Raw genomic sequence first — 20347 nt, 5'->3', positions numbered from 1 at the left:
CAACACCTGTCTCAAAGTAATAAATAAAAAGAGCTGAGGATGTAACTCAGTGGTAGAGCCCCCCTGGGTTCAATCCCCAGTACCACAAAATAAATAAGTAAAATATAATAAAAGCATTTTTCCCAGGAGCAAACTACTGGTATGAACTTGTTATCCATCTTATTCTTGACATATGTACTTTATGAGATTTGGTAAAAAAATAAATAAGCTTAAATATATATAAGGTATGAATAATACATATATGTATGTATAAAATCTTGAAGTTATGGGAAGAAGGACTGAGGACTGAACTTCATCTCTTGAGTAGGTTATAGTCAGCACAGATATCCTGGAATCAGCTCCCTAAACAGTAATTTCTTACATATGTGTAAAGCTTCACAGTTTATGGAGCACTTTTGCCAACTTTGAATCCTTATTTCCTATTCCTCAAATTGTAGGCAGTAGGTGTCTTTGGTTCTCTGGATCATAGCCTCTGAGAATCTCACCATCCTAGGCCCAGGGAATGGGGTTGGTGTGACAGGTCACTGAGGAGCTTTGGCAATGTGCATGTCTGCCCTGATGACTCCCCTTGCTTCTGTAGGTGGGAGGCCACCCCGTGGACCGCCTGCTCCTCCTCGTGTGGGGGGGGCATCCAGAGCCGGGCAGTTTCCTGTGTGGAGGAGGACATCCAGGGGCATGTGACTTCAGTGGAAGAGTGGAAATGCATGTACACCCCTAAGATGCCCATCGTGCAGCCCTGCAACATTTTTGACTGCCCTAAATGGCTGGCACAGGAGTGGTCTCCGGTAACTGTGCCCTCTTTCTTTGTTCATTAGGAGAGTAAGTCCACTCTTCCCTCTCGCCATCATGCCCCACTGGGAACCCCGTGCGGCTCTACCCTTCTCTCTTGAGGTGTCCAGAAGCCCACAAGCTTAGCTTCTGGAGTAGAAATGTTGTCAATTCAGCATAACTGAAAGCAAATTGATTTTTAATGTCTTTTTTTTTTTGAGCTACTTCACAGAAGCCTCCTCTAGTCCCCTCTGTTGGGGAAACCAGTGCCATTCAAGATTCATTGAGGCTGAATGACTGATCCTAAAATCTGTGAAAGCTTCTCTGATGATGGAGCTCAGTAGACTAGAGTTTTGATTTTAAACTTTATTTATTATACTATATTTATATCCCAAAAGGGGCTAGTGGATTAAATTAAAACTGTATCTAATATTCATTGGAGGGTGGATAAAGTGAAAACAGCACAATAAGGAGTACAAAGTGGACTATGAAAACCAGAAAATTATAGACTTTAGGAAACCTGCAATAATTAAGCCTCAAATGTTATTCTGGATTTCCTAACTCCTCATAGAAAAGGGAAATGGCATAGGAGATAGATGTGGAAGTAAATCATTGTGCCCTTATCCATAGAAATGAACAGAATTCTTTATTCAGCCTCATGGCTTTGTGGGAACAGGTTAAAGCTGTGATGTCTTCCAGTGTCTAGACATGCAGCTAGACATGCAGAACCTTTGGGGTGCTATCTACATCTGGCCATTGAATCTGTTCCTGTAAACATTTTTTTTTCATCTCAACATTATCAATTAGATTGGCCATACTGCAATTTAAATTAGCCATGATGGCAGTTTAAAATTGTTTAATATCCACATGGGAGCTAGCATTTCCCATAGTTTTGGACATTGCAGTCATTTGCTAAATAAAAAGCAATGTTGGTAATTTAACTTGAGAATACTGTATTCTAGTTTCTTTTCTCCTTTTTGATGCTTGATTTGAGACCTTGCCCACACTGGGTGCCTCAGGATTGCTGACAGATGAAACCAAACCTAAGAAATAAAAAGTGATTTAATTTTCAGCCAGCTTCCTCTCAATTAGCCAAACAGAAAAAAGATCCCATGACTGGTAAAAGTGGTCTAAATCCTCCGGGAATCTTCATATAAGGAGTCCTCATATAAAAAGCCTTAGGTGCAAAGTGAAGAAAAGGAAACAAGGCTTTGCCTATGAGTCTCTTCTCTCTTGCATTCTCTTTGCAGTGCACAGTGACATGTGGCCAGGGTCTCAGGTACCGTGTGGTCCTCTGCATCGACCACCGAGGAATGCACACGGGAGGCTGCAGCCCCAAAACAAAGCCCCACATAAAAGAGGAATGCATCATACCCACTCCCTGCTACAAGCCCAAAGGTAACCTGCTCTTTACTGGTCTAATTGTTGTATGTATTCAGATGCCATTTTAAACTCCTTTAAGTATCCCATTGTATTTTTAACAATGATTTTTTTTAACTTTACTAAATGTGCTTTTTTAAACCTTTCAAATTGTTTTGATTTTAAATTTTATTAAGTGCTACATAGAGCAATTTGTTTATACAATTATCTCCCAAGTCATAAAGTTGTTTGAAGACTGTTGCCAAAAAATATCAGATATGTCTGCATAAAAGGAGATCAGATTGTACAGAGAGATATGTGTAATTTACTGTCCACATTTCTTGCTATTAAGAGCAAAGGAGGGAATCTAGTTGTGTACAAAATACCTTGGGAAGTCTCATACTTCAAACTGATGAAACAGAAAATGTTGCTTTTATATTGGAAATTTAAACATTGAAGTGAAACTTAATTCCAGAAGCATATTTTCAGTGAAAATTTGACATATATCAGAATTCAATAGATACTAGAAATAATTTATTAAAGAAATAAATTTTAGAAAAGTTCTTCTTAGTGAGCAAACTGTCTTATAGTCATACTGGGCCTTCAGCTTAACATGAATACTAATCTGATTTTTGTGCTAGTTTTGTTACTAGTCTGTTAATGAAGCAGGAAAATCTAAAGTTACACACCATTTACATGTAAATGATTCTTCACTATAAAACTCTTATAATTTTGAATGTTAAGTATGTTTTTCTAATCCTTTTTAAATTTATTTCATAAGCCACTAAATGTCTGTGAAAATCAGCCATATTCTAGCTCTTTATAATACCTTTGATGTGAATGCATAGCATCATGAAATCTAAAACCAATGATGTAAAAGGAAACCAAAAGCCAAACACATAGTAGAAATCCTGATTACTTTTAATAATTACATCTGTCTCTGAGCCTTAGTTTCTCCATCTGTAAAATTGGGAAGGTTTTAATTTCTCTCACTCTCACTTAGAGACCATGTGAGAATAAATGAGATATAATGTACCTAGGATGCTCAGACTGGTGCCTGACATAGAGTAAATGCTCTCCAAATGTTACCTTCAACTTTTGACCATAATTAGTGTCCTCAGATATTAGAGAAATGGCCCTAGGTGAACTGACAGGACTCAAGTCAAGTGAACAGTAAAGTATTTTAAGCTCACTCTTAGTTCCAGAGTGAACCCTTGGTCATTGAAAGGCAGGATATTTGCACTGTCAGAGATAGCTTAATTGATCAAGCCATTTAATTGGGATAGATGGGGGAGTTGTAAAGTGATATACATGCAGGTTCCATGTTGCTGGATTTCACGTATTAGCAAATCCTTTCGACTTTGGCAATTTTTGTTTCTCACTTTATTTCCTGACTCAAAGCAATAGATGTATGTAGAAGACAAGTAGCGATGCTACCTACCCCAAATAATCAATTATTTTCTAGTCTTGTCTTTATCAAGTTACTTCAGAAAAAGAAAACTAGTTTGTGGTTAACGATCAGGGGAAAAAACTCTAGATTTTCACAACTAACCAGTGAATCTGGCTCTCTACATATTGTTAAAATACCATATAATTCTGTGATGAGTGCATATATGGACATATTTCTTTCATCTTTACAATTATATGGTATAAAATGGTGATAGAGGTTGACTGGCTCATACTATAAAGGCAAATATGCCCATAAATGACCCTAATGAATATGTCAGGTTGGGAATCTTGGCAGTTACTTCTATAGGAGCAGTTAGAATCTCCCTACTTCTTTGTTTCCCTCCACCTTTTCCCCCAGGAAGTAGTTAGGAAGCTTGTTCTGAGTTGTTTGGCCAAAATTACATAAACAGGTGAAACAAGTCAAATTACAGGTTATGGGCTCAAAGTTGCATGTAGTCCAATTGTCAGTGAGCCCTTGGTGTGGTATTGGACAAGTCAGCTAACTAAAGCAATGTTTTGTGAATTTCACAGAAGCCAAGATTGTTAGCTTTTAATAATTGGCATAGATAACACATAGCCAAAAGGCAAAAAGGAAACAAAATATTTTAATGAAAATACCACAATACAGTTTGTTGTGTTTTGTGTTTATTTTTAAAGGTATGAAGCAATGCTTTGATGAGTCCTGATATGCATATTGAACTAGTGTTACTAAAGCTGTGACTTTCATAATAAAAGGGCTTTCCTTTGCTATTTAATGTACTAAAGGGGAACCATGTACACAGAGATTAAAATCACTAATATTTTGAAAATCCAATTTCATTTTTCTTGATATAACCATTATGAGAAACAGCAATTCACCTAAAAGCATTAGTTGCAGTTATCAACATAGTAAGTTTTGAGGTATAGCACACAACTAAAAACTGATGAGAACAAGGAACTTCCCTGAAATCCCAGATTGGTTCTGACTGCTTCTCTTTTATGTGCATGCACTCAATTCTCAGAGAAACTTCCAGTAGAGGCCAAGCTACCGTGGTACAAGCAAGCTCAAGAGCTAGAAGAGGGAGCTGCTGTGTCAGAAGAGCCCTCGTAAGTTCTTAAGCACAAATAGTTCTTCCTTTGAAGCTTATGGGTTAAAAGAAAGCAGTGTTTCACTGTCTGTGGCTCTCGTGGGTGCTGACCCAAGTGTCATTGTCTTCTCAAAGGTGAAGTGAAGTTTCACTTTTGAAAAATCAGAGATTTTTCATTTTCAAAGCATTGATCAAAACTTTGTATCCAAATGCAATTTAGAATTTTCTTTATCTACCCTGTCTGAACCTAAGTACTGTTCAGTTTGGCCTGAAGTAGAAAAATGCAGTGAATTGTTTGTCTTTGTCTCCAAAATCTGAGCTCTCTTCTCTTGGCAAGAGGCCAAAAGTGAGGAAGCCCAGTCGTTTGCATCTGATGATGCAACATAATTAGATATGCAAGTCTGGGCAGCATTTCAGTCCCCTTATCTTTATTTTCCAGCTTTGTAGTATAGCCACTCCAAAAAAGAAAGGGCTCACCCTTTCTAACTCATGAAATATAGATGAGGGCAAGAAAAGTTTTATAGCTTCCTTAGACCCTGATCTTTGCCTGACTTGTTCATGGTCCCATAGCTGCTCAGTCTTATCAAAGCAGGATGTTTAATAAGGACATCAGGCACAGATTTGCCTGTAGCATCAGAAGAAGAGATAAGGAAGAAGAAAGAAAAGCAAGTTAGTTGATGGACTGATAAATTATATATTGATTTCACTAGAAAACACCAATAGGCATGTCTGCTGCCTTATTTTTACAGAAAAGGGAATATATTTTATTGGCCAATTTCAACTATAACCAAAGCAATTTCTCAGGTTGAAGATTTTCTAGATTAATTCATTTAATGTAAGTACTGGGTTCTCTGTTAGTTAATGGGAACATAAGAACTGTTACCCACCCTTCAAGAGTTCATAGTACCACATTTTCTATAGGAAATGTTTTTCAAATCAACCCATAGTTTAAATTTACTAGAGATATAAATGAACACTGTAATCTATATCATCAAATAAAATTTATGATTTTCTTAGATTTATTTATTTTTTTTATTGGTTGTTCACAACATTACAAAGCTCTTGACATATCATATTTCATACTGATTTTCTTAGATTTATCTTGTTTGAATCTAAGCCTGATGTGTTTTGTCCAGATCACAAAATAAATCTCACCCAAAACAGCAAGGGATTCAACAAGAATTTCAAAATACAGATTTGTTCAATAACTAAAGTTCATTTTAAAATAAATTGTATTAAATCACTTGATTTCACAGAAAAAAACAGTGCATTTATTAAGTAATACATTTTTTTCTTTAAAAGGACAGCTAAGCAAAACAAACTATTTCTGTTCTATAAAGTTACTACAGCAACAACTTCTATTCTTTGAGAAAAGCAGCTAACCAGGGCAGAACTTTGGAGGAAATACAGTGGTTAAAGATCACATAGTGCAATATTTCAATGAATGTATGAAAGCTGCACATTTACTTTTCTTGCTCCGGCCTTTTCCTAGTTTGACAGACCTTCTTTTTCCTGGGAGTAGCTCATTTTAGAAGGGCATTAACTCCTTTATCCACTAAGATCCTATTTAAGACACAGAAAGATGCTGTGTATTTGGAGCTGATTACTCCTTATATGTATTCTTTGGTTCAATATGTTTAAAACCAAACATGTATTATTTTTCTTAAACTATCTGCTCTCTTGTGCATTATAATTTGGCATTCGGTCTAAAACATGATCTTATCTATAACATTGCATTCTGACCCATGTTAAATAATAGAACAAAGCTGAAAATAAATGGAAACATCTTGCATCTATAATTATACTCCTTTAACATTAGTATACACATCTCAGTTGAATGCTGTAACTGGAGTTTAATACTTCAGCAGAAGCATTCTGTAGACCTTGGTCACCCATTTTTTGTAATGAGTGTTTTCCACTGGTGCTCTGATTAAGATGATTTATGTTTAATTTAATCTTAATAAAATCACTAAAGTAGTTAAACACATAGTTTTATCTATTGAACTATAGCCATATATTAGACCATTTAACTTTACTCTTGGTGTAATAGAACTGCCATTATGGTATGATTGATCTGAATTGAAGTAGATTGTAGTTGGAGAGCTAGTTCAGCGTAAAGGAGCTATAGACAGTTATGCTCAGAACAACAATTATTTCTATACCAAAATGAAATAAATACCAGCTGTAGAATGATGTAGTGAAAGGTATACGGTTTCCACATTTTAATAGTTTTTACATGTTTAGTGCACTGAACCCCAAGAAATGTCCTAAGTGTTACATTTTTAATTGATTCTGAATTTTAAAAACATAATTTTGTATGGTCTTAATTCCTTCTTTTTTAAAACCACATGGACCAGTCTCTAGATGTATGTAGTAGCCTTAAATTACTCTCCAAAGTATAATGAAAAAAATGATATACTGTCAGCAGGTCATTCCTCTCACCCCCCACCCCACCACCAAAGAGACTCACATTGCTTAAATTAAATGGTAATGTTTAGAAGCTGTGGCTGTCATTTCTGAACTGCTACACTGAAGCGGGAATAGTGATCCAGAACTATTATTTCTTGCATTAGCTCCAGAAACATTGAAGAGTTCTGTAGAAAAGCAGCAAATATCATTTATTTGCCCATATGGAAAGTGAAAATATTATCAACAGCCTGTCTCATTAAATGACACAGGAAAATCACTATGTTTAAGTCTTTAGCATATGGAGATACCCTTATGGAGTGTTAGATACTTTTAGTAACCCCAAAATATAAGAAAAAGATTGGTTAGCACTCTAGCCAAAAATATGTTGGAAAGAAACCTCTCTAAGATATGTTTAGAAGAAAACTATGATAAAGGACTAAAACAGAATTGCCAAGAAATAACTGAAACTTTATAGAAAAGAAGAATACACTGACATTGTGTTCCACTAAGCTAAACACCATACAGAATATAAGAATACAGATATTGGTCTCCTAGAATCACTGAAATAATCATGTGGGTTGGGTCACCTGGTGTAAAATGCTTCTAGATTTATCATAGGAAGTTGCAGCTTCAATTCAGAAATACCTTAAGACATTTCTTGTTAATTCAACAACATAATGACTTACTTCTGATGTATCTGATGCAGGTGATACAAGATAGGAACATTTTGATGAATATATTTTCTTGGTATGTAAAAATGAATCCCTACTCACTTGTGGAAGTTAAAACTTCTGAACTGTTTTTTCACTGGTGGCCCTGGTTTGTCTGATTTGGGCACAGCCTTTATCAAGTTTTCCCCAAACCAGCAGCAAGAATCATTAAGCAAGAATTTTTTTTTTTTAATTGTTATGTCTCCCATTGACCAGGACAATGCAACAAGATCCAAACCCCAAACTGAAACAGCCAGGGAAAGGTGTTTAGCCATGAAGCTCATCAAACACACAGGCAATCTTGTAAATAAATAAAATATAATAAATTGTTTTAGCAATTGTCCACTGGGGAATCCATAGAAATCCTTGCTGTCCAGTTAACACAGAAGGAATTGTGATTCAGAGACAGGCTTCATATTTTTCTGAGGGTAATAACAATGCTCTTAGCCCTAGGAAAGGGAAATAGGGGAAATGCTAATGGATTTCTCTTCTTACAATTCGAACTGCCTCTGAAATTGCCTATAGCCTAGTCTATGAGAATGTTGTTAGATTTAGGACACATCACTTCTATGTCAGATTGAGCCCATCTGGTTCTTTCAACCGAAAAATATATGGGAATAGCTTTTAACCCCTCAAAGATTACTTTTATTTCATGGTGGGTCAAAAGCACAGTGTAGTAGTACATTTACATTCATTAGTCAGAAGCTAAAAGAATCATTGACAGAGTTCTCATCTCTTATTTTTTATGCCTTTATTTTCAGTCTTGGTTGAGACATGGGCACAAACATCACTGCCACTTCGAGGCCAGTAAATACTTATGACCCCTTTGAAAAGTTAATTTCTTGAGGAAAAATGATAAAACAGTGATCTCTAGGGCATTTAAAGAAAATTTATTGAACAGGAAGCCATTCAGCTGGTATTCTTAAGAAGCCTATCTGATGTAGGATAGGAAGGAAATTACTCATTTCCTAACTCCTTCAGGCCACTAACACACCACCAGATGCCATGGAGGATAATTTGGTAAGAGAGACAGTCCTAGGAAAAAGGTATAACCTGGACACTTCAGGTACTCTGCCTTTCTCTTTCCAGTTAGTAGATAAAGTAGTTAGAGGAAGTGAGGACTAACTGGGCACCAAGGAAGTCAGGTTCTTTCCAGATATATTTCAGTTGCTGGAGTTCTTCAATAGTTCAGAATAAGCAATAGCATATAGCAGTCATCTTGGGTACTATGTAGCCAACACAGCCATTTTAACCAGACATCCCCTCATCAAATAGCTGGCATTCACCAGATAGATGGCCTTATTTATAGATGCCATCCTCTCAAAGGTAAGATTGAGTAGTCCTTGTGCCTTGATCTTGCATTTTGAGCAATTTTGGTTTTCAGTCAACAGATTTGTGTGGTTAAGAAGTCATTTGGGAACTTCAACATAATACTCAGGCCTTAAATGTATTGCCATAACCTTGGTATAAGCCAGGAAGAAGAAGGAGAAAAGAAGAAAAAAGAAGGAAGAAGGAGAAAAGCAAAGCAGGCAGAAGGCAGCAGTAATATCTGGATGCCAGATGGCATCAGGTTAGCAATGGGCTGATGCAATAAGAAGCAAAGGGAAGTTTCTGTCATGTATCTCTGTGAATAGAATCCACTAGGATTTAGATACAGAGAGAAGGACAAATGAGAGTCACCGTAGTGATCTTAAAGTCACTAAGTGCTCTGTTTTCCTTGTTGAAAATAGTATTTAAATGTACAATATTTAATTATATGTTTACATAAGTTCATATTTATACCTTATAAATTGTTTGAGAATGTGGATGGCTTAACTCAGTGATTAAGAATATGAATTCATATTTTTTTTAAAATGGCTAGAAATATTAACTGTGCTACCTACATTTGTATTTCCCCCAAAGAACATGAAGGGGATCAAACATCAGTAATGAATCCAGATAGTGTTGCTGTTTATATTCTTAATATAAGTTACCCGAATAACATTCTGTCCATGAGTCTCAAAATGGAAAATAACAAGGAATATCTCATATATGCATAGAAACATGTCTTCAGAATGGAGAGCCATCTATGATCAAGAAATTTAAATTGTGTTTTCAGATCATTAAACCCACGAAAAAGATGTTCCAGCATCACAGATTTGAGCATAGGAACTATAAGACAAAAAAAAATCACAAATGCATTCAAGTTCAAGAATTGTCACAGAGTAGAATGAAGGCCTCCTGCTGGCCAGACAGAGTCAGCCCTTGTCCTCAAGAGTCTTGGCCTCTCACTTCCAGTTCCTGACTTCCTAGCCTCCTCCCCATCTATAAAAATCATTCTCATTCTTTATATTCTCTGAAACAGCAAACAGAGCATTTAGTATAAATTCTCTGGCTAATTATGTACTTTAGATGTTTGGAGAGGCACTGGACCTACTAATTTTTTAGACATAAATTCACTGATAAATCACCTATTCAGTGTTATGATGCTGTGGCAGGTATTACAAAAGTAACACAGTACTCTTTACCCTCAAAGAAATCTTTAGTGCTTTCTTACCATTGAAACAACAGGATGGTGACCTAAATCTTGAGTATTGATCATTTGCAGATAGAGCAAATGAGCTAGTTGTTTTCAGAAATGCCATCTAACTCTAGGGCATGCACAGCGTGAGAATATTGTTGATTTAAAATGGAGTATAAGAGACTAATTGAATTCCCAAGTTCTCTACCACCATATTTTGTAATTGCATCTATCTCTGAGACAAAATATAGAATAGTTAAGCTAGTATGTGGCAATGAACAAATAAAAGAAATAAGTGAAAGAAGAGTGGAATACACATATGAATGAGTTTGAGGGGGACATGATGATGTGAACTAGTATTTAGCAGATGACAGGGTTTATTTGAAACCGGCTTTGACTCCAAAACTAGTCATGTGAGGAAAGATTATTGGATCTTCCTACATAATAAATAATCAGATATTTTATACCACTATTTGTTTCTCCGTGATTCCTACCTATATGTTGAAAACAGGCTACAGAAACCACAGATTATTTCTTAAAGTGATTTTTTTAGATACATCAAGCTGCCAACTATGTAAGTTGACAAAGAGTGAGACTATGATTTGTACACCCCCAACGAGGATATAGCCCTGCCAGGATCAAAGTAAAAACTCAACTTATTGATCATCCCTCCATGCAGAACAGCAGTGTGCACAGTGGTTTAGTGTGAGCTCCAGTGACAGACCACTGTGTGTGAATCCCAGGTCCCCATTAGCAAGTCACTTTACTTCACAGGCCTCAATATCCTCATTTGTGAAATGAACATAATAATAGTCTCTACTTCCCATAGTTACTGTGAGAATTGAGTTAATATATGTGAAGCCCCTGGTCTGCAGCTAGTGCTACACGAATGGCTGTTATGATTAGGCTTTTCTAGCATCATTATCTTCCAGGGAATCTTTAAGGCAGTTAAAATGAATAATACTTAATGTGAGAAGCTGAGACAGATATTGTATGTATCTACCAGTTTCTACCTTACACATCGTGTCTCTAATGGCATTCAAGCAAGGACCACACTATTTAACCCAAAGCTAAGCTAATGGTTCTCAGCTAATACCATCTCACTACCTCTCTTTTAGGCTACTGAAGCCCTTGGAAGAGCTTGATTAATAAACACCACACTTTTAATTTAGCCCAGAGTTTATTATTCTAAGGGACAAAGATTAGTTGTCTTTATTTGGATAAAAAAGAGATTTATGGAAAATTGCAAATGTGAGTGAGGAAAGTGCAGAAACTGCTTAGGTGGAAAAGCAACCTCCTTCAACTCTGGGTTAAATACATTCAATCCCCATAGATTGCTCCCAGCATGCACAGAGACAGCACAGTCAGTAATAAACTCAAGCGAGCAGACAGAGCCATTTTTATGTAGGCACTAGAAAAGCCTGTATTACCATCCAAGAAGTTCTAAATTTGTCAGCCCCTCCCACCATTACCACTGTTGCTCATTCCATAGCTACTTTCAGAAAGCTAAATCTGAACTGTTGCTCAGCTGAGCCCTAGAGAGTGACAAAGACAAATTAATGGGATCCTTGTGTGCCAAAATAAAGTATGGACCTTGTCACCACCAATATATGTTAAGTCCATTAAGGTCATTTTTAATGAACTGAACTTTTCATTGGAAAGCTTTGCCAAACTTGTTGAATTAAGGGAATGAAACCTTTACAAAATTGTAAGATAAACTAATTTCACTCTGTATGAAGAAGAAATGATTCATGAAAAATATTTGAGTTTATAATACTTTTGATTTTCATCAAAGTTAGGGAAATAATCTGGATTTAAAATATGCAAATATTTTAGAAATAATATGGCATTAAACGGAGAACTGTAAATGTACTGATAGGATGTCAGTTGTGATGGCATCTGAGTCCCTCTGGGACATGTCCTTTTAAATAGGCTACCCTCAAGGAAAAGCAGACTTTCAAATCATGTCCTGTTTCGGAAAGGTTAGAAAAGCACAGGGAAATAAAGATGGTCAAACAAATCCCCTTATGTTTCATTTGTGAAGAGTCATTTGGCTCCATCTGTATCTGCTAGAGGCAATTGAAGAGTCTATTTTCCTTTTTTCCAAAAACTTTGTATATGTTCAATTTTAAAGAGTAGATAAAAAGGTGAGAGCCCTCGTGAGTCCCTTTAACCTAGAAACAACTCCAAAATGTTCCAGAGCTTTTCAGTTGAGTAGCTAGTGGTAAGATAAGACAATGTCTGACTGGGAGTCATGTACAGATTACTTAGGTCAGCATTTGTCTAAAAATCCTTTCTTCTATAAAATAGCATTTCTATTGAGATTTTAGTAAATTATGATAGGCACAGAACTTAAACTTGCCCCAAACTACCTGAGTACCCAACAACCCATCAAGATAAAATGAGACCAGCACATACTTCCCAATTATACCTATAAGAAATGTAAATAAATATCTATTATAGCCACTAAATTTGGGTATGAAAGCTTTAAAAGACCATAAGAAACTTCAACAACAAAAAGGGTTTTTGTTTCCTCATGCCAATGTCTGAAACAAAGAAGTATAATTTGATTTCTTAACATATTTTTAGTGTATTGTCCCTTTTTCTAGATTAGTTTCAGATTTGGAGCCCAAGAACAAGCTCAATACCAAGTCACTTATCATAGAAATTCTTAGTTTCCTAATTAGAATTCATTGAAAAAAAATTTTTATCAAGCACTTATATAAAGTTCTGCCTTTGCAGTGAGATGCTTATTGCATAGAGATCACACAATGATTATCATAGACTGGTAATGTTATCAGAAAATGAAGAGGTGCTCTCAGAGAGTCTAACAGGAACCCAATATGTCTAGGGACTGGGAAAGTCCTTTCTGAGAAGGGACACACAAGCTGAGGCCTGAGGATGAATGGGAGTTACTCTAAACCAAGACCAGGGAAGAGGGTCCTACAGGGAATGACCCACATATGCCCAAATATTGAGCCAGGAAAGAACTACACACTTTTGATGAAGTGAAAGAAGATAGTTGTGGCTGGAAGGTAGTAAGTAGGGGAGAATAGTAGAAGATGAAGATGGAGAATGGTTCTTTTTTTCTGGGCACAGCAGGAAACAATTAAAAGCTTTCCATTTTAAAATCCCCCTGACTACACTATGAAGAACAGACTGGCAAAAGGTAACAGAGGAAGAAGACAGATTAGTGGCTATTGTGGTTGCACAGGAGATAGCACTGGCTCAGTGGTACTAGGTGACACGGCAAAGCAAGGCACAGGGCCAGGACAGGTGGAGAGTGTGGATGGAGGAGCAACCACCACCAGTTTGGATCATGCCTCTGCCATTTACTGAGCAATGTGACTTTGGAAATCTACAGGTCTCAATCTTATCAAATATTGAAATTAAGATCATACCATCAGATACAGTTTTCCAAAAGGAGAAACCATGACTCTCATGCAAATATAAAATGGACACATCAAAAATTTTATTTTCCTCATGAATTATTCATTAGACTAGTTAAGACACTAAGACTAGTTTAAATGAGAACTGGATTTAGAAAAGTTTATATTTTCCAACAGACGAATCATTTGCATTGACATAAACAGGAAAAAATTTCTATCATTATGGACAAGAAACATCTGTAACATCAACAGCTGTCTACAAGGAAACGTCCTTCTCTATGAAGTTGCAAAAGAGATTAACCAAAGACAATCTTAGCCTCATACTTCAGAGAATTAGACCACCCTTAGAAGAGAACCAGACAATTCTGACATTTATTGAAAAGACAGCCAGAAATATCTTTTGTCTATTTCATAGTGTGTCTAATAGTACCCATCTCCCATCAATGTTATATATGTATGCATATACACATATATACATATATACACACTATTACATATATACATACATAGATTAATGTTACATAGACATATATAATGTTATATGTGTGTGTGTGTGTGTATATATATATATATGTAATGAGTAATACATGTGAAATACATAAAACAATAAGTATAATTGTTAGGTATTAGTATCATTGTTATATCAATGATAGGTGGTGGCATTGGAGATGGAGAGAAGTAAATGAGGTTAAGATATATTCTCAAGAAAGAACTGATGAGCTTTGGCAATCAATTGGATGTGAGGAGTGAGGGAAATCCAGGGTTCAGGAATAACTCTTGATTTTTTACTTGAGCCAGTGGAAACAATTGCTGTGATAGAGAAGATAGGAAGATGCAGGGTTGCTGAGGGAGTAAATCAAGAGTTCTCTTTTGAATATTTTAAGTTGAAGATGACTTTGAAACATAAAAGTGAAAATGGCAAGAAGAGGTAGCAATGCGTAGTAGAGAGTGTGAAACCTCAGCAGCCCTGTGGCTTGCACTTCGACTTCCTGGTCTGTGTACCAAGTGAGGATAATAACAGCCCTTGTCTCATTAGGATTCAACAACTTTGATTTGTAAAGTCCTTAGAATAGTTCTGGGCACCTTAGAAGCACTACATTTTTGATAAATAGACTAAATAGTATTTATTCTTTTTCAAAGGAAAATGTTCTGAGGTTAAATACTTAGAAATTTCTTGTACATTGATGGTATTTGAAACTGAGAATCCTTGACAAATGCATTGAAAGGCAGTGCAAAATGGAGTCCTGGCTCATGGCAATATTTAGAGTTTGAGAACAGAAGACAGACCTAGAAAAGGAAGTGATGGGAGAAGAAGAGTATGATGTTAAGTAATTCAGGAGGAGAAAGTCTTTCGAGAAGGAAGCTCTGATCAAGTGTGTCAAATGCCACTGGAACATGGTAGATTTGATTGGCCGGGAATAGCAGAGAATATGAAGCTGATGTTCTTAGAAGCAGATTATTATTTTCCTGCTGGCTTTTCTCTTACTGTTAAAAATGTTCAGACTCTTCACGGTTAACAGGTCCCTCCTATCTTGTCTGAACCAGATCAGAGGAAGACAGGCAGAAACTGTAAGATGACTTTAACAAAGTACTCAAATATCTGCGCTTCCAGGACTTGAGAAAGTTCAGTCATCTCTGGTCTCATTGCAACTTTCACCAAACTTATCCCCCTCAACATTGCCTTGTAGTGTAAAGTCTCTTTGAAAGGAAGATGTGCTCTTTGATACAGTCAGCTTTTCTTCTTCTACTTCTAGCATTAAGCATTTTCTGCAAGAGGGACATTGAGGCATTCTTACAGAGGGGCCAGCTGTCTCTCAAAGAACCCAAAATGAATGTTATCATTATCATGAGAAAATGAAGTCTGCTATGTGGAGAATGCCTCTAAATATAGCTCTGCCAATACTGTCCTATGCATTTTTTAATTCTTTCCTTCCCTCAAGATATTACTGCATAGTGGCATTAGACAAAGGCAGTCACTGATTTTTGTTTTTTTCTTTTCAAATAGTTGTATTGGTGACTTTATCAAAATTGTCATTTGCTATTTTAATTTCTAGGGTCATTCTGTTCTTGGTTGTATTACTGGGTTACTTTGCAGTGGCAAAGATCCTCACAGACTAGGCATGGTGCTTAAGCAGTTAAGGAACCTATGAAAAGAAGTGGCACTCTCTGAGGTTTTTGTGTAGTGCTGTCCTGGACACCTATAAAGAATTTTGCTTGGAGACCTCAATGAGTTGCATAACTAGTATAAATTATTTGCAGCTCCAGAGAGGTGCAAATAGCAATAGAGAAATATTGCATAATTCCACATTCAGATCAAGTATCCTCAGCTGAAGACCTTTCATAATAAGTTAGATTGTCATTTATTTAGAATGATTCAGAAATAGTCCTAAGGGGATGTAGAATGATATTTTGGGTAGATATTGTCCTAAAACCTTAATGCTCCAGCTGTACTTTTAAATAATGATTTTTAAAGTTGCCGTAGAATTATGGATTTTACAAGTAATTTTGAAAATTTCTAAAGTGATTAAAATTTCTAAAGTGATTCAGTTGAAGAGTTGCTTTCCCTTTGTAGCATTCCAAAGGTTTTTTTGCTTACTTATTCTGAAAGATTTTTTGAAGTTTTCCCTTTTAATTTCATTGACAGATATTAAAGACTGAAAATGTTCTGAGATCTTCTGATTGCATATGCAAGTGGGAAGCAAGTGAAGATAGAGGTAGCCAGAAGAATTTCCCTTCCCTTTTCAAGTTTCTTTTCTCCCTCAGCAGCACTGATTTCCTAGGTATCCAAATACCTCTTCAAATGCTAATCTGCCCCACTTGAGTTAAAGTAACTGCCCCATCCCAAAGATTTTGCTCTGTTATAGTTTCAGCAATTGCCCAGAATCAGAAGAACCAACTGTTCAGACTTAAAAAGTTAAGAAAAAATAAGATTGGCTTAAAAGTAAAATAAGGCACTATGGAACAACATATTATTATCAACAAAGATCATAACTTTTTTAACCCCAAATGATAATTTGTGTAAAAGATTTTTTGCTCAATTCATCATAGAATTATTTATATAATATCATATTTTCTAATTCCTCTGTGGCCCCTAGTTAAAAAAATTTTCAAAAGGGGAAAACCCATAATTCTCATGCAAATATTAAATGAACATTTGTCAAAATTCTTACTTTTAGTAGTCCCGTCTTATCCACAGGGATACATTCTAAGATCCCCAGTGAATGTCTAAAAGTATAATACTGAATCCTACACACACACACACACACACACACACACACACACACACACATATATATACATTTTTCCTATACTTACATACCTATGTGATAAAGCTTAATTTATAAATTGTGGTCAGAGTCACAACAATAACTTCATAATGAAATAGAAAAATTATACTAATATGCTCTAATAAAAAGTTGTTTAAAATTTATAAATTATTTATTTCAGAACATTCTATGTAATATTGTTGGACCATAGTTGACTATGGCTAACTGAAACTGTGGAAAGTGAAACCTAGAATAAGAGAGACTACTGTGATTCATTGACTAATGAAGGAAACAGTAAGATGTTAAAACCAATTCAAAGGAAATTTTTTAAGATCATGTATATTTAGGTAAATAGGAATGCTAAAAAGAATTTTGAAATAGATGCAAAATGGGTCTATCTGCACAGTGACAATCAACTGTGTTCCAGGTAAACAGAGTTAATCCACATTTTTATGAGCATGAATCATTTGTATTATCAGTGTTCTACAACTGTAAATGATAAAAATAGTCCAAAATCAATGAAAGGCTAAGATAACCAGAAGGATGCACTGAACAGGATAGCCAGTAATCTTTTGGGTAGATTTTTTAAAGTTTTTCACAATTTATTCCTCCTCTTTCCTCACTGTACTATCATGCCCCCCACTTTCATACATAAACATACACCAAAAATAAAAAGAAATCATCAACCACTCTAGACTCACAGGTTCAAAAATTTAATAAGACTGAAAATTACCAAAATCCAGTATTTCTAATCTGATTCCCTGCAAATTTTAATTTCCATTTTGAAACTAGAGCATGAGACTGAGACTGTCATGCATCAAAATAACACACCTGCTAAACTATTCTGATTTTGTATAAAAATCCCGCCCCCATTTTTTTTTCAAACAGATATATGGAAAAGCAAAAGGGAGGAAAGTAATGAGAGAAAAGGGGAAAGTTAATTGTTAATTACAGACCATGTATCTAGGAGCCTCCTGCTCTTGCTATTATCTGTGGTGACTTGAGACTAATTAACCAAGAGTACCTTGTTTCTATTTAGCATGTTTTAAAACATTTTTTCTAATTGTCAATGGATCTTTTATTTATTTATTTTTTATATGCAGTGCTGAGGATTGAACTCAGGGCCTCACACATGCCAGGCAAGCACTCTACCACTGAGTCACAATTATTTAGCATTTTTTAAACAAAATAATTGATTTTTATAATTTCATTGAATGCTTCTGACTCCATAATAGCAACTAATAAACCACTTAGGAATTTTATAAGTGAATTTGATTGTTACTGTTTTCTGTTTCATAAATGGGACTATGGTAATAACTAAGTAAATCATAAGCTTTTTGTTTATGGAATGAATAATTAAGCTTGCAAATAGATGACCAGATAAAAACATAGATTATTCATTTGCCAGGTGTGTCTTTTTTTGTTAACTTCCTAGAGATGGGAAAACTAAATGTCAAAATAATATCATCCCTTCTAATGCTTCTACCCATTTTTTAAAGAACTCACTTGACCAGTTTTTATTCATCTGGCAGTAAAACTGCTAGCAGAAAGAACTTTTAAATTACCCAAATTGAACTTCAGTAATAAGAGTCTTCTTATTGTATATTTTTACATCAAAATGATTAATATACTGATTTAAGAAAACAAAACAAAAATGATTGCATTCCATTTTATATGATCCACATTAAAGGTTCTAGCCCAGCAAGTGCTATTCAAGATGAGACTTCTGAAAGTTACATTTAAGCCTTCTAACTTGCCTGCCCTCTCACTGACCTTGCTCCCTCCCACTTGTGGGCAGAAAACTCAAGATAGTAAATAGAGAGTTGGGAGACCTAGGGACATGGGGGAAAGCTTTATAAGAAAAGCAGTTATTATTCATTTAGCCATTTGCACTATCAGATATTTTTCTTTTGAAATATAATCTCCTGCCTTCAACAAGAGAGAATATATTATATCATACAGTGTACGCACTAGAGAAATTAAGATGACTGCCAAAAGACAGCACCACTTAAAAACCAAATTGTTTTTAATTGGTGTGAACCTGACAAAGACCTACAGATAGTGGGTTGGGCAAAATGCCAGTGAAGCTGTTTTACATTCGATAAGACTCTCATTTGGGAAACATAAAGCAGATGTTTATTGTTTTTTTTCTTTAACCCTAAATGTCCACAAAGTCAAACTGCACACACACACATAGATACACACACAGGCATGTATATATTTTATATACACACACATATGTATGTACATGTGGAGTATATAAGATATATGTCTTAAATGCGTTGCTTTAAAATTAATATTTCATCTGCTATAATAAGTGCATGAGACTTCAGTAGCAGGTTTTTTTCTACTTTGTGTGCTTTTAGTGTATCATCCTGGTTCTGGAAAGAGAGCAAATGCAAAAGCATTCATATTGTAGACAAGGGGAGCTGAGGGTGCAGTTTGCACATCAATATGCATTTTAGATTTCATCTGGGTTCTAGATTTAATCTAGGACTCACTTTGGAACATAAAGCACAAACAAATAAAGTTAATTACTTATAATTTTATAAACTTATATATATATATATATATATATATATATATATATATATAGAACCCTAAGACCTAAAACAAGAGTTTGGGGATTACCTATGAATCTCAATGTGTGTGGCATCCCTACCAAATGTTCTATTCTGTAGCAGGGAAACTACAACCCACAGACTGGATCCAGACCCTTCCATCATCCCTCCTGCCTGCCCCATTCTTATAAGTAAAGCTTTATTGGAAGTTAACCCCTACTCACTTGTGTGATTCTTTCATGCAACAGTCCTTGCAATGGAAACTGCATGGCCAAAATAATCGAAGTTATTTTTTGTATGGCTCTTTACAGGAAATGTTCGCTGACCCTTGTTCTATTGGTCATTGAAGAGGGCTATTAAAAGTAATAAAACAATATTTTTTATTGTTGGAAAAATTAATAAGGTGCAATTCTTTTCTATATGAAAACAAAAGTTGGTACTACATTATTAAAAAGAAGCACTATTCGATACACTGTCATTAAAGTTGTCAGGCAAGTTATTCGTCTTATGTATGGAATAGCTAAATGTGGACCTTCGTTATATAACCAGTGTTATAAAATTTAGTGCTCATGTATTTGTGTATTTCTTGTTCCAGGAAATCAGGCATATTCAGACTGAATGTGCAATAAGAGGTTTTTGTTGTTGTTGTTGTTGTTGTTGTTGTTGTTGTTTTGGCAGATAGACACAATACCTTTATTTTATTTATTTATTTTTATGTGGTGCTGAGGATTGAACCCAGAGCCTCACACATGCACTCTACACTGAGCACAACCCCAACCCCTGCAAATAAAAGATTTAAAATGGTTTTCAGATTTTGATTTTATATTTTCAACAAGCTCCTACAGGTAGCATTACTTAAGGAGAAAAGA

General features: G+C 35.5%; 1 protein-coding gene across 3 annotated transcripts in view; it reads left to right on the top strand.

Annotated features, from left to right (window-relative positions):
• Positions 1–20347, top strand: part of LOC308639887 (ADAMTS-like protein 1) — a 384577-nt gene that overhangs the window by 188614 nt on the left and 175616 nt on the right. For all 3 annotated transcript variants that reach the window (XM_081278265.1, XM_081278264.1, XM_081278263.1), the window contains 3 exons: positions 581–785; positions 2019–2166; positions 4578–4662. In XM_081278265.1, the coding sequence (XP_081134391.1) occupies positions 581–785; positions 2019–2166; positions 4578–4662 (438 nt within the window). The remainder of the gene's footprint in view (positions 1–580; positions 786–2018; positions 2167–4577; positions 4663–20347) is intronic.

The sequence above is a fragment of the Spermophilus citellus genome (genome assembly GCF_964194105.1).
Source record: "Spermophilus citellus genome assembly, chromosome: 2".
In the NCBI taxonomy this organism is placed as follows: Eukaryota; Metazoa; Chordata; class Mammalia; order Rodentia; family Sciuridae; genus Spermophilus; species Spermophilus citellus.
This window is presented reverse-complemented; position numbering and strand designations above follow the sequence as displayed.